General features: G+C 41.1%; 2 protein-coding genes across 2 annotated transcripts in view; one reads left to right on the forward strand and one right to left on the reverse strand.

Annotated features, from left to right (window-relative positions):
- Positions 1-10191, forward strand: part of ranbp9 (RAN binding protein 9) — a 33511-nt gene extending 23320 nt beyond the window's left edge. The window contains exons 9-14 of the mRNA XM_071538214.1: positions 729-883; positions 2381-2534; positions 2904-3025; positions 3408-3559; positions 5863-5974; positions 6919-10191. Coding sequence (XP_071394315.1) covers positions 729-883; positions 2381-2534; positions 2904-3025; positions 3408-3559; positions 5863-5974; positions 6919-7049 — 826 coding nt within the window. The 3' untranslated portion in view covers positions 7050-10191. The remainder of the gene's footprint in view (positions 1-728; positions 884-2380; positions 2535-2903; positions 3026-3407; positions 3560-5862; positions 5975-6918) is intronic.
- A 334-nt stretch (positions 10192-10525) lies between these two features.
- nol7 (nucleolar protein 7) lies at positions 10526-18522 on the reverse strand. The gene is made up of 8 exons (XM_071538218.1): positions 18336-18522; positions 17644-17704; positions 15864-15919; positions 15743-15768; positions 15494-15599; positions 14406-14527; positions 12400-12477; positions 10526-11542 (listed from the first exon to the last, which is right to left on the reverse strand). The coding sequence occupies exons 1-8, from the start codon at positions 18518-18520 to the stop codon at positions 11469-11471; spliced, it is 708 nt and encodes a 235-aa protein (XP_071394319.1). The 5' UTR covers positions 18521-18522; the 3' UTR covers positions 10526-11468.
- Between the last annotated feature and the right edge of the window lie 950 nt (positions 18523-19472).

Consider the following 19472-nt stretch of genomic DNA (forward strand, 5'->3'; position numbering starts at 1 on the left):
TTATTTCTGTCTCTCTATCTCATTCTCTCTCATTTCCCTCATCCCTCATCTTTCCTTCTTTCTTTTTGTTTTTCCAGATTTGTCTCTTCTCCTTTCTGTTTTTCTTCCATCCTTTCTTTTGTTTCTCACCTCTCCCTCCCTCCCTCCCTTACTTCCCTTTTTGTATTTTTCCTTCTGTTTCCTTCCTTTCTTACTCTTTCTGTCATTCCTTCCTGTCTGCTTCATTTTGTATTTCTTTCCTTCCATTCTTTGTTTTTCTTTTCTTCCTCCCTTCCTTCCTTTCCCTGATGTTATTTGCTCCCTTCCCTCTGTCCTTTCTGTCTCCCTTCTTCCCATCTTTTTCTTTCCTTCCATGCTTGATTTCTTTCCCTCCTTCCTTCTTTTTCCTCCTTTCTTTCCTTTTCTTGCTTTTTTCTTTCCTTTCTGTCTGTAGTTTTTTCCTTCCTTCTTGTACATCTTAACTCATTTATTTTCACTGGCCTTTTCTTTAATTTTCTTTAACTATATTTTTACTTGTGCATATGTCATTATACTTTTATTTGTGGCTCCACTGCACTGTTTGTTATTCTATCTATCTGTTTTATACTGTTGTGACGCACTTTGTACCCTTGTCGTTGTCTGTTTTCTATGCTTTTAACTTTGTGAAGCTCTCTGTAACTCAGTGTTTTGAAAGGTGCCATATAAATAAAGGTTTACTTGTCTCTCCTCCCCCCTCCCTCGGTCCTCAGGGTGAGACAGTTCATAGAGATGGTGAATGGGACGGACAGTGAGGTCAGGTGTCTGGGCGGTCGGAGCCCCAAGTCTCAGGACAGTTACCCCGGCTCCCCCCGGCCCTTCAGCAGCCCCAGCCACAAAGCCAGCGGCTCCCAGCCCTACCTCACAGGTACAGTCCACCCATTATTTAACCCTCTAAAATTAGGCTTTAGTCATCCATGTTTAGCATGTTCCCATCTTGAATATTTTGACCTGCCAATGGGAAAATGGGCTTTTCAGAACTTTATTAGCCTGTCCTAACTCAAAATACAGCTCTGTTGTACTCCAGTGACTTTACAAATATGATTTCTTTACAGCCTCATAATGTGTAAAACTGCTATTTAGCTGCCACATACTGTCAGTCCTTTTTATGAAAACCTGAGACAATATATTTCAGTGAAGAAGTATCCTCAGTCAGATGAATCTCAGTGTAAATGTGTTTCTATAGGGCTGCAGATGGTGCTGGTTTGGGATTTTCACAGAATAAACCTTTTTCTTCAGGTAGCCTCAGAAAGTAAAACTGATGTTAATGACGTATATCAATCTTTTTTTTTATTTTTTTCCCACCTTTATTTATTCAGGGGAGTTTCACTGAGAGCAATGCTCTCTTTTTCAGGAACACCCTGATCACATTCACACACACATTCATACTAGGGCTGGGCAATATATTGATATTATATCGATATCGTGATATGAGACTAGATATCGTCTTAGATTTTGGATATTGTAATATCGTGATATGGCATAAGTGTCTTTTCCTGGTTTTAAAGGCTGCATTACAGTAAAGTGATGTCATTTTCTGAACTTAGACTGTTCTAGCTGTTCTGTTATTTGCCTTTACCCACTTAGTCATTATATCCACATTACTGATGATTATTTATCAAAAATCTCATTGTGTAAATATTTTGTGAAAGCACCAATAGTGATCCCTACAATATTGTCGCAATATCGATATCGAGGTATTTGGTCAAAAATATTGTGATATTTGATTTTGTCCATATCGCCCAGCCCTACTTACACAATATATATCTTGGTATTTCCTACGAAGTGGGCTAAATGTTCAGTTGTATCGCCATTCAGCATAAAAATACCGAGATATGATTTTTGGTCCATATCGCCCAGCCCTTATTCATACCTGGAAGCTGACCTTCCGGTCACAAGCTCGTTTCTCTAACCTTTAGGCCACCACTGCCCAATCTATACTTGAAAACAAAACAATATATGGTGTCACTAATCCCTATGACTCCAGACTTTTTGGACACCAGAATGCCAGCAGATGCCATGCTGCTATTAGGGATTGGGCTTTAAATGAGCTTTTTGCCTGCTTGCCAAGCCGCAAAGTAAAAAATCGCTGTATCTTCAAAGACTGAAGATCAAAAATGCTTTTAAGTCATTTTTCTTTTTTTTAAGTTTAGGCATCAGATCTCCAGTCAAGTTGAGGTTATAATCATCTTAAGAGTTCTGGCTTTGCGGCTTGGCCAGAAAGTACATCGTTTTCATGGGAATGAGAGAGAAGCTCTTTGTATTGACCATAATAGTTGAAGATCACTCTAGCACGAGCATTAGCATATAGGGTGTATCACTTGTAAACAGTTTTAAAACATTTTTATCGCTGTGTTTGCTCTAGGGTTCGACAGCAACTGCTGTAATGGTGTGACGTCCAGTAAGAGCCACAGCTCCTCCCCCCACAGTCATAAGCCCTGCCCCCCTGGCTCTGGCTCCGCCCTCCCAGTGTCTGACATCAGCCTCAATGGGAGCCGCAGCCAACAGCCCATAACCAGGTACTGAACACCTGACCAGCTCCACACTAACACAAGCAGTTTTCTTTACATTCATTCAACTGGGAAAACATGTAAATACAAAGAGAATTCAGTGAAAGTAGATGGTCTGAAGATTTACTTCCAAATTTAGCTTAATATGACACAGAAGTGTCCTGTATTTAGCCTCTACTCCAAAGCACAAGTTGTAGCTTCAAAAGTGTAAACTCAACCTTAAAGATGTATAAAGTAATTTCATGAGCTTTATCGACCTCTACTGGCAAAGTGTCAAAGTGTCACCGTAGCTACGCCATAGGAGAAGATCCAGGTTTCCCCCAGGAGGCATTAGTGAAGGTTTTTCATGTTTTGTTTTTTTTTTCTCTCTTCCCTCAGTAATGATGTGGACATGGAGGTGGACCACTTCACCAACGGAGTGACAGAGTCGTCCTCCAATGGCTTCCTCAATGGCAGCTCCAAACACACAGCCGAGCCCGACGACTGCGATGCAGACATGGGTGGGTAGTGTGTGTATGTGTGTGTGTGTGTGTGTGTATGTGAGAGAGTACTGGTGAGTTCATTTGGGCATTTATCAGAGTGACAAATGACCACCAACTACCTGCAGGTACATTTTTAAGAAAGTACTCTGTACTAATTTACTCATCATTTACATCCCTAGTACATTCAGACATTAAAACAAGTCATGTCAAGTCAACTTTATCTATAAAGCACATTTAAAAGCAGCTACCACTGAGCAAAGTGCTGTACAATTTAAAAAATGGATAAAACAAATGGTTTTTGAGGCAAGATTTTGAAGGTGTTTATGGTAGGAACAACCCCTCTGACGGACCAAGTTGGTATGTTCACCTGTCTGTCATCTGATTGGCTGTTGCTCTGCAGAGGTGGAGTCGGCCCAGTCCAAGAGACAGCTGTGCGGGGGGAGCCAGGCGGCCATCGAGAGGATGATCCACTTCGGCAGGGAGCTGCAGAGCATGAGCGAACACCTCCGCCGCGAGTGTGGCAAGAACTCGGCCAACAAGAAAATGCTCAAGGTAACGTGCAACCAGACCTCTAACTGCTGATGCAGTGCTACATTAACACCAGCCAACAGCCTAAAAGTACGGAAGCCCATTGAGGACATTCCTGAGATAATGAGATAAATGTCTCTGTTTCTGCTGTTTAAGAATCCACCAGCCACTGTGGTTTATGGATAAAAAGTTAGTTTCCTGCCCTGGCTTTTGTACTTTAAAACTTTATAATTACTCTGATGATAGTCTATACAAAGACTAGTATAAACGGTAAATTGATTATACCAGGGTTTCTCCTTTTTTTTTTTTTCCCAGTAGTGGTAGGCAGCGTGATTCTATATTATGTAAATTAGTCTAGGCCAGTCCCTCTGCAGAAATGTTTTGCTATTAATTTTCCAGAGCGGCTGTCAGAAGGGCAGTTTAAGAGTTTGGATGGGTGTATTACGAATGAATTATGCATACTACTGAGAATCACTTTGGGTGCAGTCTTACGGCCCATATTCCGGCCACATCTAATCATTACCCCGAGATCACACTTAAAACCTCAGATGCGGCGCTCTCCGAACTCTTTAGGTTCATTAAATTCAAATGAGGAAATCTATTAAAGAACGGATCATTCCATTGCAGATGAATTGTGCTCTAATGCAGGCGTTTCTTGAGTTGAGATTTATTCTACTTTTATGTCGATAATGCATGTGTTAAGTAAAGCAAATGTTTTGCCATTTTTTTTCTTTGTTTTCTTGATGGAAAACATTTCATCGATGAAAATAAGTTGCAATGAAAAATTTTATGTTGCAATGCTGCCAAAAAACGCACTCCTAATTAGTTTGATCTCAATTCTCTGGAGCCACAGGATGCTTATGTACAACTTCTCATGATGTTGCAGCAACAGAAATGCATTACAGATTAAGTGTGATCCTGGCATTATAGTTATATAGCACTATGGCAGCACACACACTCACACACTTGCAGAGGAAGCAGTTTTCTCCTGGTTTTTATAGAGAAACTGGAAGAAGCCCTGTGCCCTTCCTCCCTCCCTCCTCCCTCCCTCCCTCCCTCCCCGCTGACCGCTGCTCGCTCTGTCTGAGGAGAAATGAGGAGTTTGCTCCTCTGTGCCAACACAAATCTCTGAAAGCCTTGAGGCTGAGCTTCTCTCTGAGCACGTCTTTACATTGCAGACATTATTTCCCATTACAAATAGCAGAGAAGGAACGCTGCCTTGGCTTCAGATGTGTTGGAGAGGTTCCCATTGGAGGCTGGGCTGTGTTAACACTGCAGAGCAAAGAAGAAAAAGTCCAAGGCGATGTCTAGTATGCAGTAATACTAGACAGTGCATCTAGTATGCAATGTTGATGCACATGTAGGTGCACAGTGGGTGTTGCATCATTACATGCAGACATCGTACTGTCTACAATAGTGCAGTGGTCCTGGGTTCTCGTCCTAACTGCAGAATATTATTGGAGTGCAGTTAAGGACATATTAAATATCTCCTTAAACAAATAACAGAGTCTACTATATAGTATGGATGGAGCTTGAGCAATTTATAACAATGTGGTTACAAAATGTAAAAATAGGATGAGCTTGTAAAAAGATATCGAAATAATAGTTGTATTTATAGAGCACTTTTCAAAATAAGGTTACAAAGAGCTGTACGGATTTTACCTTTTCTTGTAAAGCAAAGAAAAAAATAAATAATAATAAAAGGTTGTAACACACCACAAGCAGCAGACATTCATCATAAGTAAATTAAAAACACTCAAATTAATTAAAAGCAATCCTGAAAAAGTGAGTCTTTAAGAGTGAGATTTTTAAAAGAGGACACAGTACTGGCAAGCCTGATCTCCTCAAAATATCTCCATAGATTCCAGAAAGTGCATTGTGCAAACATGTAAGACGCAGTGACATTAGTAACCCTTTCTATTAGGGCTGGGCGATATGGACAAAATCAAATGTCACAATATTTTTGACCTAATACCTCGATATCGATATTGCGACAATATTGTAGGGATGAATATTGGTGGTTTCACAAAATATTTACACAGTGAGATTTTTGCTAAATAATCATCAGTAATGTGGATATAATGACTAAGTGGGTAAAGGCAAATAATAGAACAGCTAGAACAGTCTGGTAAGTTCAGAAAATGACATCACTTTACTGTAATGCAGCCTTTAAAACCAGGAAAAGACAACACTTATCACAATATTACGATATCCAAAATCTAAGACGATATCTAGTCTCATATCACGATATCTATATAATATTGATATATTGCCCAGCCCTACTTGATATCATGTGTGAGTGTTGACGTTCTCCTCTCCCGGTGCAGGATGCGTTCAGCCTGCTGGCCTACTCGGACCCCTGGAACAGCCCGGTCGGCTACCAGCTGGACTCCATTCAGAGAGAGCCGGTCTGCTCCACTCTCAACAGTGCAATATTAGGTAGGTCAGCCGTCGAACCGGACCTCAGCTGTGTGATGTTGGATCGGTCAGCCGCAGTCTGTCCTACACAATACATTGTGGTAGTGGGTAGGTCGGCTGTAGGGTTTGACTGATATGGATGTTTGAAGCTGCCGATATTCATTAAATCTGACCATTTTCAGGCAAATATTCAGTGTTTCCCTCAGAATTGTATTCTTGTCAGTGTGTAAAAGCCTCTGAAACAGCATTTAGAGCATCATGGGACATTAAAACTCTCCACTGAAACCCAGACTGATGAAATTCTCTTGCTAGCACCTCTTTAAGGCAGGGTGACACATGATGTGTGTAGTCGATAGCAAGGGGAACTCTGGGATAGATTACAGCCTGTAAATGACGTTTACATTTACAGAAAATATGATAGAAAAATGACATGAATAAATGTGCAAAGAAAGTAAAATCCCATGTCATGTAATAATTAATAAAGGTCCAATACAGGCCCAAAATACTGGCAATTATCAGCTGTATCACACACAATAGTGCAACCAAGCAGTAAGATTAACGGGAAATGTGATCTTGATTTGGAGAAACAAGCACAAACAATACCACTGGTGTGAAATAGAGGCGACCGATCATACTGACAGTTGGTCTCATTTGTTTATGGTAATTATACCAAGTTATCACAATTAATTTAACAATGATCTATTGATGTTAAAAAATGCTACACGCTGCACCTTCAAATGATAATTTTTCTCGGGCGGTGACACGCCACAGCTGAATGAATCCGGAGGAAACACTGAATATATAATTGGCTCAGACTTCTTGTCGTCAGATTGTGTTTGTGTGTAGACTGTGAAATATAAATGAAACGTATTGAGAGGTTGGGTCCTGTCCCTGCAGTCTGTCCTGACGCTCCTCCTCCTCCTCCTCCTCTCTCTCTCCTCCCCCTCCCCTCTCCCCCCCTCCAGAGACTCACAACCTGCCGAAGCAGCCGCCCCTGGCCCAGGCCGTGGGCCAGGCCGCCCAGTGCCTCGCCATCATGGCTCGATCTGGCAGCGGCTCCTGCGCCTTCGCCTCTGTGGACGATTACCTGCACTAGCCCCGTGTACACACACACACACACACACACACACACACACACACTCTCTCACACTCTTAGGCCCTGCCCAGAAATAGCTCTGCCACCTGCTCTGTGTGTGTCAGCTGAGGAGACGCTTCTCTGAAAGATGATTAGAAAGTTAATTATCTCACTAGTTTACTGTTCAGCTTTTACAGACCGACATGAAACCCACAGCAGTAGGGGGGGGGGGGGGGGGCTAGGGGCGGTTTTTGGGTGGAGCCTTAGGGTGCAAACACACACCACATAAACATACACACACACACACACACCCCAACCTCCCTATCCATCCCAAACATGGATTACGCCTCCACCTTGGCTCGTCTCACAAACCCCCTCTGCAGCCAGTAAAGGCTATTCTGCATCATTCTGATTGACAGCGGGGAAGCTAGAGCCAAGAGTAGCCGACTTGAAAATACTTTGCCCCCAAACTTAGAGCGCAGAACTCATGTGGACTCGCCGACAAATCCCCCAAAGCCCTAAGCATTTTGGGGCGGATGGACCGGCGAAACCCTGGTCAAGCAAAAAAAAAAAAAAAAAGCCTAGCGACCGCCATGGCCGACCACCCTTTAACGTGGTCCCTGTAAACACACACACACACACACACACACACACACACACGCAACACACCCAGACAAGCGAACACGCGCGGCAGGCTGATACCGAAAACAGGATTGCAAACATTTCCGACGCATTCTGAGTCCATTTCCACCGAGGCTTGCCGAGCGCGCGAACTCCGACCCACGCAAGACCCCCGGCGCGAAGAAGACGGCCTGTCCCCCCCAACCCCCAACCCCCAAATCCCCAACAACCCCCCCACCCCCCACCCCGACTGACTTCAGGACACCGGCGGAGATCTTTGTGTGACGCATGTGGACTGACTTCGAAGAAGCCAGAGAGAATCTACAGTCTCGACTTAACGTCTTTCTTTTCCTCCCCTGTTTTTAATCTTTGTTTTTTGGGCGGGGAGCGGGGGAAGGGGGAGGGGTGGTTACCTGGCTCTTGTTTTTTTTTGTTTTTAGTTTTTCCGGGTTTACACGGCATGGTGCAGATGATTATTATTATTATTATTATTATTATTATTCTAATTATCATTATATTAATTATTGTTACTTGCATTCACAGTATATTTGTTGAGCGCCAGCGAGAGCAAGTTCCACCAACATATAATAAAGGTCCCGATCCCACCGATCATTACCAGTGACAAGTGTGTGTACATGTTAACGTTTATATATGAATTTAACAAAAAGGAATTATATCAATAGAGCAAGATATTTAGTTATCAAAAGAAAGGAAATGATTGAAAAAAAACAAAAAAACAACCCAATCCTTAATGCTTTGTACCAACACCAGTGACCCCCGAATGTGTGCTGGTTGTTCTTAGTCTGTACAAGTTTTTTAAGTTCCCCTTTCTGTTGCTTCCAGGGTTCCTACACAGGACTGGAAAATCAGTTTTGAATTTCTCAAGTGTGTAAAAAAAAAATATGGAAAAAAAAACTGTTAAGTTCTGAAACACAGGAGTTCACATTTGAAGTCGTTGTAGACCTACGTTCATTTCACATATCGTGGTGTTTGCTGGGAAGAACGATCCTCAGCTGCAGATGATGTGGCCTGACTGACACTCAGCCACTATCAGCAGACATCATACTGAATACCAACCAAAACCTTCAAATCCAGTCAAGAAATGAAGAGTCTGGAATTTGAAATATGGAATGTGTAGGAACCCTGCGATGACCTCTGACCCCATTTTACTTGTCCCCCCCCCTTTGGAAACCCCCAGCTGCACAGCAGGTTTGATGCAAACATTATTTTTATTTTCGTATCGATGTCTATGCTAATCTTTAATCCACAAACAACTCAGGAGCCAAATGTCCCTTCTTCTTCTTCCCCCCCCCCCCCACCTCTTTGGTTTAGAAAGCTAAGATCGGACCGAGCGGCTGAACCCGGGCCTTAGGTTTTCAAGCGAATGCGTTTCTGAGCGGCGCACCGGCAGGCTTTTCAGACTTGAACTTGGACCGGAAACAAGTGATAGCAAGGCAGCGTTGAGGCCAGCGACGCCTCTCTAAATTAGTGTTGCATTTGATTTATTATTGGGTGGCAAAACCCGAATTTATCGGTAGCCTTGGGTTACACTTGTATAATTAACGTTGGCCCGAACCCGGGTCAGAAGCTAGCTCTCCTTTTTAAAGCCCAGCCTTGACTCTGTTTTTGCTCTTTGGTAGCATCTCGCTGTCTATCTTCTAATGCTGCTGTTGAAATGGCATTCAGGTATGAAAAGTCCTCAAGTCTGCTTGTCCTTAGCTAGCTAAGAAACGACGGCGTCCACCCAGGAAAGCCTCCTCCGCTCACTTGTTACTGTTCTGTTTACCGGATCCTTCTCTGGCCTCCTACTTCTTAGTGCTCAATGCATCGATAAGAGTAGGGCGGGGGGAAGGAATATAAAAAAAAACAACAAAAAAAAAAACATCCAGTATTGTCAACTGCACTGTGGCTACCACATTTACAAAATAAAGAACCAAATACTTTAGGAAGACAACATCGCAGCTGTGTGTTTGACGCCTGTGTGTTCGTGCTTGCCACTCGCAGAGGAGCAGGAAGGCCGAGGCGAAGCGCTAACGCTCGACACCGATCTTCTTCCTCTAGTTTCCCCGGCGGTCTGGAGTCTCTTGGTGGAACTGAGCTTTTCTGTACCTTTTTTTGGTTTTTTGATCACAAGCAGTCACGGCATCGTTTAGAAAACTTCTTAGACAAGTGTCTGTTGTCTCTTTATGAGTAAGGTCTGAAACCTATGCATGCCATAGTAAAGTGGTGGTAAGATCAAGTTAGATGTCTCTTATTTTATTTCTTTTTTTTTTTTGTTTTCCTTTTAGCCAGTTCACGGTGTATAAGGAAGATATCAACCAGTAAGTTGTCCACTGCTGACTGTGTGTCCTTTTGGAGAAAAAAAAAAGATGTGCAATTTGTGTGAGGGTGAAAAGATTTATATTAAAAACAACAAATGATGCCATGTGTCTGGATGCTGCGTACGGCCTGGGGCTGAATCTGTCTCCTCCATCAGAGAGAACGCACTCCACTGACAGTATGGACTCAATGCAGAGTTTGTGTCACGCTTTTCAATTTGTAAAGCGATCAGTAACCAGCTGAGGCTGTAGCACAGAGATCAACAAGATTTAATTCTAATTAATATGGAAGTGTTTTTCTTTCTCATTCAGAACACGCCAAACAACTTGGCACATCTTGAACTTTAAAGGAAAAGTCTACACTTAACACTGTTTAAAAAAAAATAGATATATATATATGTATATTGAGGATGTACCTTTGCCTTTAACAGATCAAAGTGTAGAGAGGAAAGTTTAGGAGGTGAATGTGTTTAACTGTAAATTTGATCATGCATGCTCAGTCACCTTTTGTGAGTAAATTGAGGATACAAAAAAGTAAAGGTACCAGTAAAAGCATTTATTTATACAGTACTTTTACCAAGTAAACAGAACATGAGTGGCCCTTTAATGGCACAAGATACACCGGTTTATACAATGATCATCGGCTGGATTTACACAAGAAAAAAAAAGATTTTAACTGTTTATTTTCCTGCAAAGAAAAAAATCTGGGTCAGCAATCCCAGAGTAAGAAAAGTAATGGTTAAACTTTATTTTGAATTTAATAGAAGTTGGCCATCTGAAAGACCAGAATATGGATGACTAAGAATATCTGTTCTCCCCACCTACAGTATAAACTCTGCATTACATCATATGCATCAATAAAAATCAAACAGCCGACCACACTTATCGAATTAGGGGCTCTTCCACATGAAGAACCCCTGATCGAAGTCACATGGCATCAAAACAAATGTTCTTGTGTAAATTCAACCACGTACGGTTGTTAGGAAGAAATTTTACATTGGAAAGTTTCATTAATATTTAATTTTTACACCATCATTGATAACAGATTTACAGTCGGTAGAGTCCAGGTAGGTCGTACTTTCTCCTCTGATCAGAGGAGAAATATCCCCAAAAAACCTCCCAAGTATGGATAAGTGGAAGTTACACAGCACCGATTATAAACCAGTACTTTAATTACCTTTCTTAGTTGAATCAAAGCACATTTCATCATACAACAGGTGAAATTCTTCTCTGTGTAACATTTGTTTTTCTACATAGAACCTGACCACACTGAACTGATTATCTTAGTGATGAAAATGCCCTTCAGCAAACAGAAAACGTAACATTTTCGAGGTTTTCAATCGATCCTGATACCAAAAATCAGCCTGGTAAGATAAGTTTCTGATACTCGGTCCATGTTAAGTTCAGTGTGCAGGCTGAGCTTCGAGTGAGCGAGCCGTGTTCAGACCGGTCCGGACCCGAGCGCCGAGGGTTTCGGAGTGGGACCCTTCTGTCCGTCCCGTCAGCTGGAGGGAATTTGCTGTTTGTGGATCCACCTCTTCTTCAGCTTCTCCGCTTTGGCTTTTTCCTTGGAGGCTGGAGGGTCAGACAGCAGAGGCAGCGTTGGAAATCATTCTCAGGTAACAAATGAAAGACTAGAAGAAGACTAGATATGTTTCCTTCATTTCACATCCGTTTTAGATTAGGTATACCATGACATTTCCCCTGGTATGGCTATATTAGAAACTAGGGTTTAGGTTTTTCAAAGGCCAATACTGATATTTTTTGGATTGAAGCTACCGATATTCAACATCTTTAGATTTGACTATTGTCATGCCAAACATTTACAAATATTCAGGTTTTCCCCTTGTGATGCGGCACAAGCTCTGTTTAATTTTACATCGTCTTAAAGGTGTGTGGTTTAAATGGAGGTGTCTGAGTGAATGGCATTCTGAGAGCATCCTGCTTCCTTAATGTGATGTATTTCCTGTTGAAACAGGATGTTCGGGGGGGGGGGGACATAACGCAGGGGAGAGATCATTCAAAAGTCTAAACCAATGGGAGTTCAGTTAGGTAGAGAAAGGAAGTTCTATTTGAGGCAGTACTGTTCAAAAATCTGATGTTTTATTGGCTGGAATTTTTATTTACGCCTCCTGGTACACGATGATGTAACCACTAAAGATTTTATGTTTTCCAGGAAGTAAAAAGTAATGAGATTTGGATATCAAAACATTTAAAAACTCATTTTTTGCCATAAAATTGTCAAATAGGTGTATGGTATTGAATGAGCTAAAAAGAAAAAAGGCCCCAAAAAAAAGAGGCCATTTTTCATTGAAGAAATGGTAAAGATGAACCCAAAAACTTGACTCCAGTCTTTTCCTTTACAGATGATGTGACACCACAGTCTGCAGAGTTAAAGTCTACAGTCAGAAAGCTCAGACTGTTTCACTCACCCCAGTCTTTCTTGACAAACTGCACCGCCGCGCTTTTATTCCTCCCCCTCTTGTTGTCAAGGGAAAGAAGCTCGTTACCTGAAAGCAGAGGAAAGAATGATCTGTGGCTCCTGTTCAGCCTGATAACTACAACAGATCCACGTCTCATAGAGAGCAGGGGCCGGATTCACAAAACCCTCTTAAGAAAAAAAAATCTTCTCAAGTGCCATTTTTTCTTAACTTTAGTCTTAAGCAGTTCAAAACAGTTCTTATATATTTTCAACTTTCTTCTTATGTTTCTTCCTAAGAAAAAACTTACGAATAAATGGTATTCTTGAAATTTGTTCTTGATTTTTTTCTTAACTTTAAGACGGCCCTTCACCTGTCTTAAAACTCCTACAGTGAAAAGGTAAGCCTCTAATATCTTATATTGAAACACATTTTAGACAAGTAGGTTATAGTTCAAAGTCTTCATAGGTTCCCCTACACCTAACATTAAGATGAACATTTATTGTAAAGCTTTATTTGGTGTAGGGCCAGGTAGGCCTCTGTCTCATGTCTGTTGGAAATAAGCTGCAAATTTTACAGTTACCAACAGCAACCAATGTTTAAATCTTTGCTCTAGTTGCTCTAAATAGGTTTTTCCCCAATTGTTTTGTAGATGGAAGCACTTTGGGTTGCCTCCTAGCCTTGTCTCCTAGCCTCCTAGCCTTGTCTCCTAGCCTCCTAGCCTTGTCTCCTAGCCTCCTAGCCTTGTCTCCTAGCCTCAATGGCAGTAAGCCTAAAGTTTATTAACCAGAATTAATTCAGGCCCTATTTTGAGAAGTTCTTAAGTAGGAAAATTAAAGAAATTCGTAAGAAATGAGACTGTTACTAAGAAAAGATTGAGTAATTGCACTTAAGAGCCTTCTTAAGAACTTCCTAAAATTTCCTCATGTCATTTCTTAAGATCTATCTTAAGAACACATTGGTGAATCTGGCCCCAGAACAGAGTGACGATGTAGGCGTCGTCTCCGCAGCAGAGTCCCAGGTGAGAGGAATCCTCCGCGGAGAGACGGACTTCACTGTAGCAAAGCTCAAATTGAGACAGATCATCGTCCTGAAGACTACTGCCACAGAGTGTAGCCTGCAGACGCTTTGTTTTGTTGACATTTTTCACAAACAAAATGTTTTTCAGTATTCAGACCGGATGACACCTTCAGACAAAGATATAATAGGGCTGAACAATTAATCAAAATATTATCTAAAGTGCAATATTCAAATCGCAGAAGCTGCAATTGTTTGATAAAGGTAAAATGTGTGACAAAACACCATTATAAATGAAGTACTGTAGTGCTGCAGAGATGCTCTGGCCTACAAATCTTGTTCTCCAGATGTAAAAAAAAAAAATGTTTCTTTGGTACAGACCCCAACAAATGTCACATCATCATGATTTTAATAGTTTTTTCAGTGAAAATGAAAATTGTGATGCAAAAATGATCATTCACACTAATCGTGAATCATATCGCAATCGTAATATCTGTCAAAATAATCGCAATATGATTTTTTTTTTACCATATTGTGCAGCCCTAATAGAGAGGTTTGCAAGGTCAAGCTCAAGAGTGGAAACGTCATCAAATAAAGAATATTGTAATGTAATATTACTTTCTCTTGTTTTCGCCTTCAGCTAAAAAGAACCATAAGTCTACCTGAAGTTTCCAGAGGAGCGATGTTTCTAAATCTCATTATCTTGAACACAATAAGTTGAAGTGCCAATTGGGGAACTGAAGCCTGGTCGAAAAGTGACTAATGAAGGACCAAAACATGGCTGCCTGTATGTTGTGTCTATCACACCGCACGCCTTCATGCTCTTTTCTGAACTGCTGCTGATGTCTGATCTCCCGCTTGTTCCAACATATTTCAGGTTTCACGGTATGCGGCTTCCAGTTTTGACCGAATCGAGGTGGATTTGAACGCTCAAATATTCTGAATCGGGACGCTCCGGGCCGCAGTGTGGACGCAGCCTGTGAGCGGACCGTCCTTCTTACTTGTGGTCCTGCCGCTTCCCGCTCCGTAGAGTCTGGACTGGAGGAAGTCCATGGCCGCCTGCTGCTGGGAGGAAGCCGCCGGCCGCTCCTTCACCGTCGTCACCGTGTAGTTTCCCTTCAGACTGACAGAGGAGCCGGGTTACAGTTCAGTCAGGGGCTCACATCAAGGTTTAGTCACCATTTGGGTGAAAATGGACGTAGTTTGTGCCCAGAAATACTGTAGAAGTTAACCATGTAACATTATAATAATAATAATAATAATAATAATAATATCCTTTATTTGTATAGCACCTTTCATACACAACATGCAGCTCAAAGTGCTTTACATCAAGAAGGCAGATAAAAGACAGATAAAAAGATAAAATTCATATAAAAGAACAAGCAAAATGCATTGCATTAAAAGAATCAAACCAAGCAAAATAGAAAGATAAAAGAACACAACAAACACTCCCACTTTTAGATGCACATTGTGAGTGAACCCATATGTTTTTGTTTAATTTTCTTTTCCCCTGTCCTTCCTGATTCTACTCTTGATCTGATAATTACATCAGATCTCACTGCCCAAGGCAGACGAGAAACGTAGATTCTCCTCTTGGTCAATAGACTCATTAGACTCTTTCAAGCAGACCGAGTCTGAACTGACTTGTAAATAAACGGCATGTTTTTAAATATTTTCCCCACATAATAAATGCATCAAGTCAGCATCTTCAAAAATAAGATCTAAACACTAAAGTACTGCAGTTCATACAGGGGAAAAAATGCCCAAATGTGTCAGTAAATAAATCAAAACTTTGACTTGTATGTCGGTGAATGTGAGGCTTGTTGCAGATTAAATGGAAGGAAATTCAAACTCCGGCTTGTTGCTGACCCATGATGCAACAGGCTTGCAAGTTTCTACTATTGAAGACGGACAGTTGCCAGCAGGCTGATGACAGATTTCATATCTAGAGTGAATGTTTGCTGATATTGATCACTGGCTGATCAATTGGATCGTCATAGATCAAACAACCAGATGAATTCCTGTTTGAATTATGGATTATGATTCACTGGCAAAACAAAAACTATAATGAAAAAGTGGATTCACGTACTTCCGGATGTTCGCCGTTTCCCCGGTCTTGTCCTCCCTCCCCTCGTCTTCTTCGTCTGATCCGGCTCCCTCCTCCTCTTCCTCCTCGGAGCCGCCTGCCTCTTCATCTGCGTGACAAACGGGTTGATTTTTAGGAAAAAGCATGAGCGCCATGACAACTGAATCAATATGATGTTCTTTATCTAGGAGCTGAAGCTTATTCTACTGAGCTCAACGTTAAAAATTAACTAGGGAAGGGAAGCCTCTTTACCTTGGTCTTCAGACAGTTTCTGCTTCCTGTAAAAAGCAAAATGAAAACACTGACAAATCGTTCTTATGAAGAGACTGAAGAGAACGAAGGGCTGCAGATTGACTCAGTCCAGTAAACTTACTTTGAAGGAGCTGTACCGATTTCCTCCAAGACGTCAGCAGGCAAGAGTCGTCTTTTCTGTGGGAAAAAAAAGCAAAGCAATGAAGCTAGACCACACACAGTGGCTTTATACCAAGAAGGAAGACCCTCAGATCCTCCGGTTCTTCTCTTTTAGCTGTTCCACAAAGCAGAACAAAAACATTTGGTGATGCTACTTTCAGCCGTTACGCTCCAAGCCGCTGGAACGGCCTTCCAGAGGATCTGAGAGGAGCTGAAAATATTGATATTTTTAAACGTAAACTAAAAACCCATCTATTCAGTCTGGCTTTTATGTAGTGTTTTATAATTTTATGGTTTTAGTATTTATACTTATTTTATTTATTATCATTATTTATTTTTTTCCATTTTGTTTTATCAACATTTCACTGTTGATCATTATTTATTTTATTAACATTTTACTGTTTTACTATAATCAATTTATTTTGTATAGTATTTCATAATTTTATTTTTAATGTTATTTTTATTGCTTGTATTATCTTTTATCGTTTATCTTTTATTATCTTAACTACCCATCTTTTATTGTTGTCTTATTCAATTCACTTTTTTTGGAGGGTTTTTGGTTGTTTTGGTGTGCATTAGTCTCTAAATCCATTTTTAACATCCTACGTTTGGTCAATCACTTGTCAAGCACTTTGAATTGCATTTGTAAACAAATCCAGTAAGGGGCTGCGACATGAGCAAATACAGACCGGGACTTGAAAAAAAGACAGAAAGCGATGTAGGCGTCGTCTCCGCAGCAGAGTCCCAGGTGAGAGGAATCCTCCGCGGAGAGACGGACTTCACTGTAGCAAAGCTCAAATTGAGACAGATCATCGTCCTGAAGACTACTGCCACAGAGTGTAGCCTGCAGACGCTTCGTTTTGTTGACATTTTTCACAAACAAAACCCTTGGTTCACACAGTATTTAGACCAGATGACGCCCTCAGCCAAATAACCATGAGTCCATGTTAGGTTTCCAGAGGAGCGGTGTTTCCAAATTAGGGCTGAACGATTTTGAAAAAATATCTAATTGCGATTATTTTGACTGATATTGCAATTGCAATATGATTGCAGTAGGCCATATCGCGATTTCGATAAAATTTCGATTAATTGTTCAGCCCTAGTCCAAATCTTATCTTGAAGACAGTAAGTTGAAGTGTTATGCTCATTCATAGTTTAAGATGGTACAGGTTGTTCACTTTCTGGTGACGTATTAAGTTCACACTCCAAATAACTTGGATAACTTGGATTGACTGCACATTTGCAAGTACACCAACCAGTTCATAAATTTTAAAAATGGACTCATGATTAAATAAAGACCGGGCCTTGAAAAATTCAGTAGAACATGATTTAAGACGCTTTACAAATTACTTGGAGCAATTTGGCATACATCTGATCTACCAAGCAGCACTTACACCTAAATATATCACCTTCGTGTTATATTTAGTGGAAGATGATCATGGGACTAACAGGCAAATCAACTGTAACTGGTGAAATGTTACTGATATAAATGCTGCTTGGTGTACTGGATGAGTGCCGAATTAAAGAGTGGATCCTATTGATTCGTTAAAGGTCGTATGTCATGCTAAACCAGGCAGGCAACGTCTGCCAATAAGCAAGGCAGCAGTAGACTGACAGATTTTGGAATGGAGTTTGGCGTGGCGTTTTCTTCATACAGGAGAGAATGGAGAGTATTGGGGTTACCAGATTGCCTCCAACAGTCCATGGTCTTATTACACATTTTATTATACGCACAAACATACCTTCTGTTCCTGAAACAGCTCCTGCCTCTTCCTCCTCTTTTCTTTCAAAAGTTCCTTTTCCCTGCAAACAAAATCAGTGTTGTTTCATTACCTTCACCACCAAGCCTACAGAAGCGACTAAAAGACAAGTAACTTGACTCTGGTTAGCCGCAGTACTAACGTTGTCTTGTACCGTGTAACAGCTGCCAGCCCCCGGCATGTACCGTATAAAAAGAACCCCATGCCAAACTCGATTCAAAAATCTACCACTGCAGCGTTACCTTGCTTATTAGGCAAGCGTATATACCTCAAAATATATGACTCAATGCATTTCCAGAAAATTTAGAAGCCACACTTCATATCGGCATCCATACAATCGACCGATTTCATCTTTTGAAACTCGATCGCCTGGATTCAGTCAAGCTTCCCCCAACAAAAATACAATGTGGCGGGTAGCGAGCGGTGAGAACCAGGTCTACAAATTGAGTTGTTTTTTTTCCAAAGAGTACTGCTTGGTGGTTTATGAGTATGCCGAATTGAAGAGTGGGTCTTGACCATTCAGAAAAAGGTGTTGATTCAGATTTTACGAGGTATGTACTGTTGGGGACAAGCAAGAGAACATTTAAAGACAGACTTTTGAATATAGTTTGGAGCGAGGCTCTCTATCTACGTGAGAACGGCACGTTTCGGGGCTAGCTAGCTGTGTTAGCTACCTTCTGGCTCTCTCCAGCGCCTGTTTCATAGTCCGTAGAGCGGAATCCTTCGAGTCTTCAAAAGTCACCTCCTCTGGCGCTTCATCGTCGCTGGAGTCAAGCGCCATGCTGAAATGATCCGTCATTTCTTCACTACGCGCTGTCCTTGAAGACGAAGACGCTTTCCCACGCTGTTTCTTCACCATGTTGGCTAGCGAGACGTCATCATTTAGCGACGTGACGCTCTTGGGATGCGACAAGGAGGGTCTATTGGGGAAAGTCTGCCATCTGCTGGCAGAGAAATGAAACACAGCGGCACCTGTTACACTCGTCAAATAACGGACTACTAGAATAAGATTATTGTGATGTGAAGAACCATGCTGTGAAATTCAATATATTACATGACAACTGAGTCCAGTATTCTACAATATGACAAAAGTGGCTGAATTTGTTTGTCAGGGTTGTACAAAAATGCAAAAATTGTACATTCTTATCTTCCAGTGGGCTCATACAGAAAAATATTTTCTTTTGACAAACCTCTTTTTCTTTCAGTCTCTCAGCTGTAGTTCTGGGTGGATCTGACCACCGCTCATAGTCTGATAATGAGATTGCGTCCTGCATAAGCTGTGGGAACAATTGATTTTTCATTTACTATAAATTCTTCCATGAAAATACTCTTTATTAGGACTTTGGTGCTTTGTATTACTCAGAAAACGTTGCAACATGTTTGTCAACGTGGGTTTTATTCTGAAGTTTTTGACTGGAACTCCCTATAGCTTTTCATTCTGGCGGGCTTGACACTGGTCACAAGACTTTCACAACATTCACTGCACTTTCCTCCTTAAATAAATTATTTATATTCACTTTGGTATTTTGTATATGCCTCTAAAAACAGTTGCAACTGGGCTTTTATATTGAAAACTTGACGGGAAGTAATATGTTCTTCGCAAAGGCTTTTATTCTGAAATTTCGTCCAAGGCTTTTATTTTGGAAATTGTGACTGGACTCAACATTATGTTTTCCAACACAAGACTTTTATTTTGATAATTCGTCGGGAAGCGCCGTGAATGTCTGGAGCTTTTAATTGTAAAAAAACGTAAATGTTCGTGAGCAAGTTTAGCATTTTTGGACATTTTGACGTTGCGGCTAATATTTTGA

This window comes from Centroberyx affinis, unplaced genomic scaffold (assembly GCF_046629955.1).
Source record: "Centroberyx affinis isolate AG114_WGS23_722 - 3 ecotype Tasmania unplaced genomic scaffold, CSIRO-AGI_Caff_v1 ptg003226l_1, whole genome shotgun sequence".
NCBI lineage: Eukaryota > Metazoa > Chordata > Actinopteri > Beryciformes > Berycidae > Centroberyx > Centroberyx affinis.

Excerpts from the sequence above, each read along its gene's own strand:
- nol7 (XM_071538218.1), bottom strand. The coding sequence starts at position 18,520 with ATGGTGAAGAAACAGCGTGGGAAAGCGTCTTCGTCTTCAAGGACAGCG. Across the intron at positions 17,705-18,335 it reads GCGCTGGAGAGAGCCAGAAG|GGAAAAGGAACTTTTGAAAG; the intron begins GTAGCTAACACA and ends TTTTGTTTGCAG. Across the intron at positions 15,600-15,742 it reads GAAACTGTCTGAAGACCAAG|ATGAAGAGGCAGGCGGCTCC; the intron begins GTAAAGAGGCTT and ends TTTGTCACGCAG.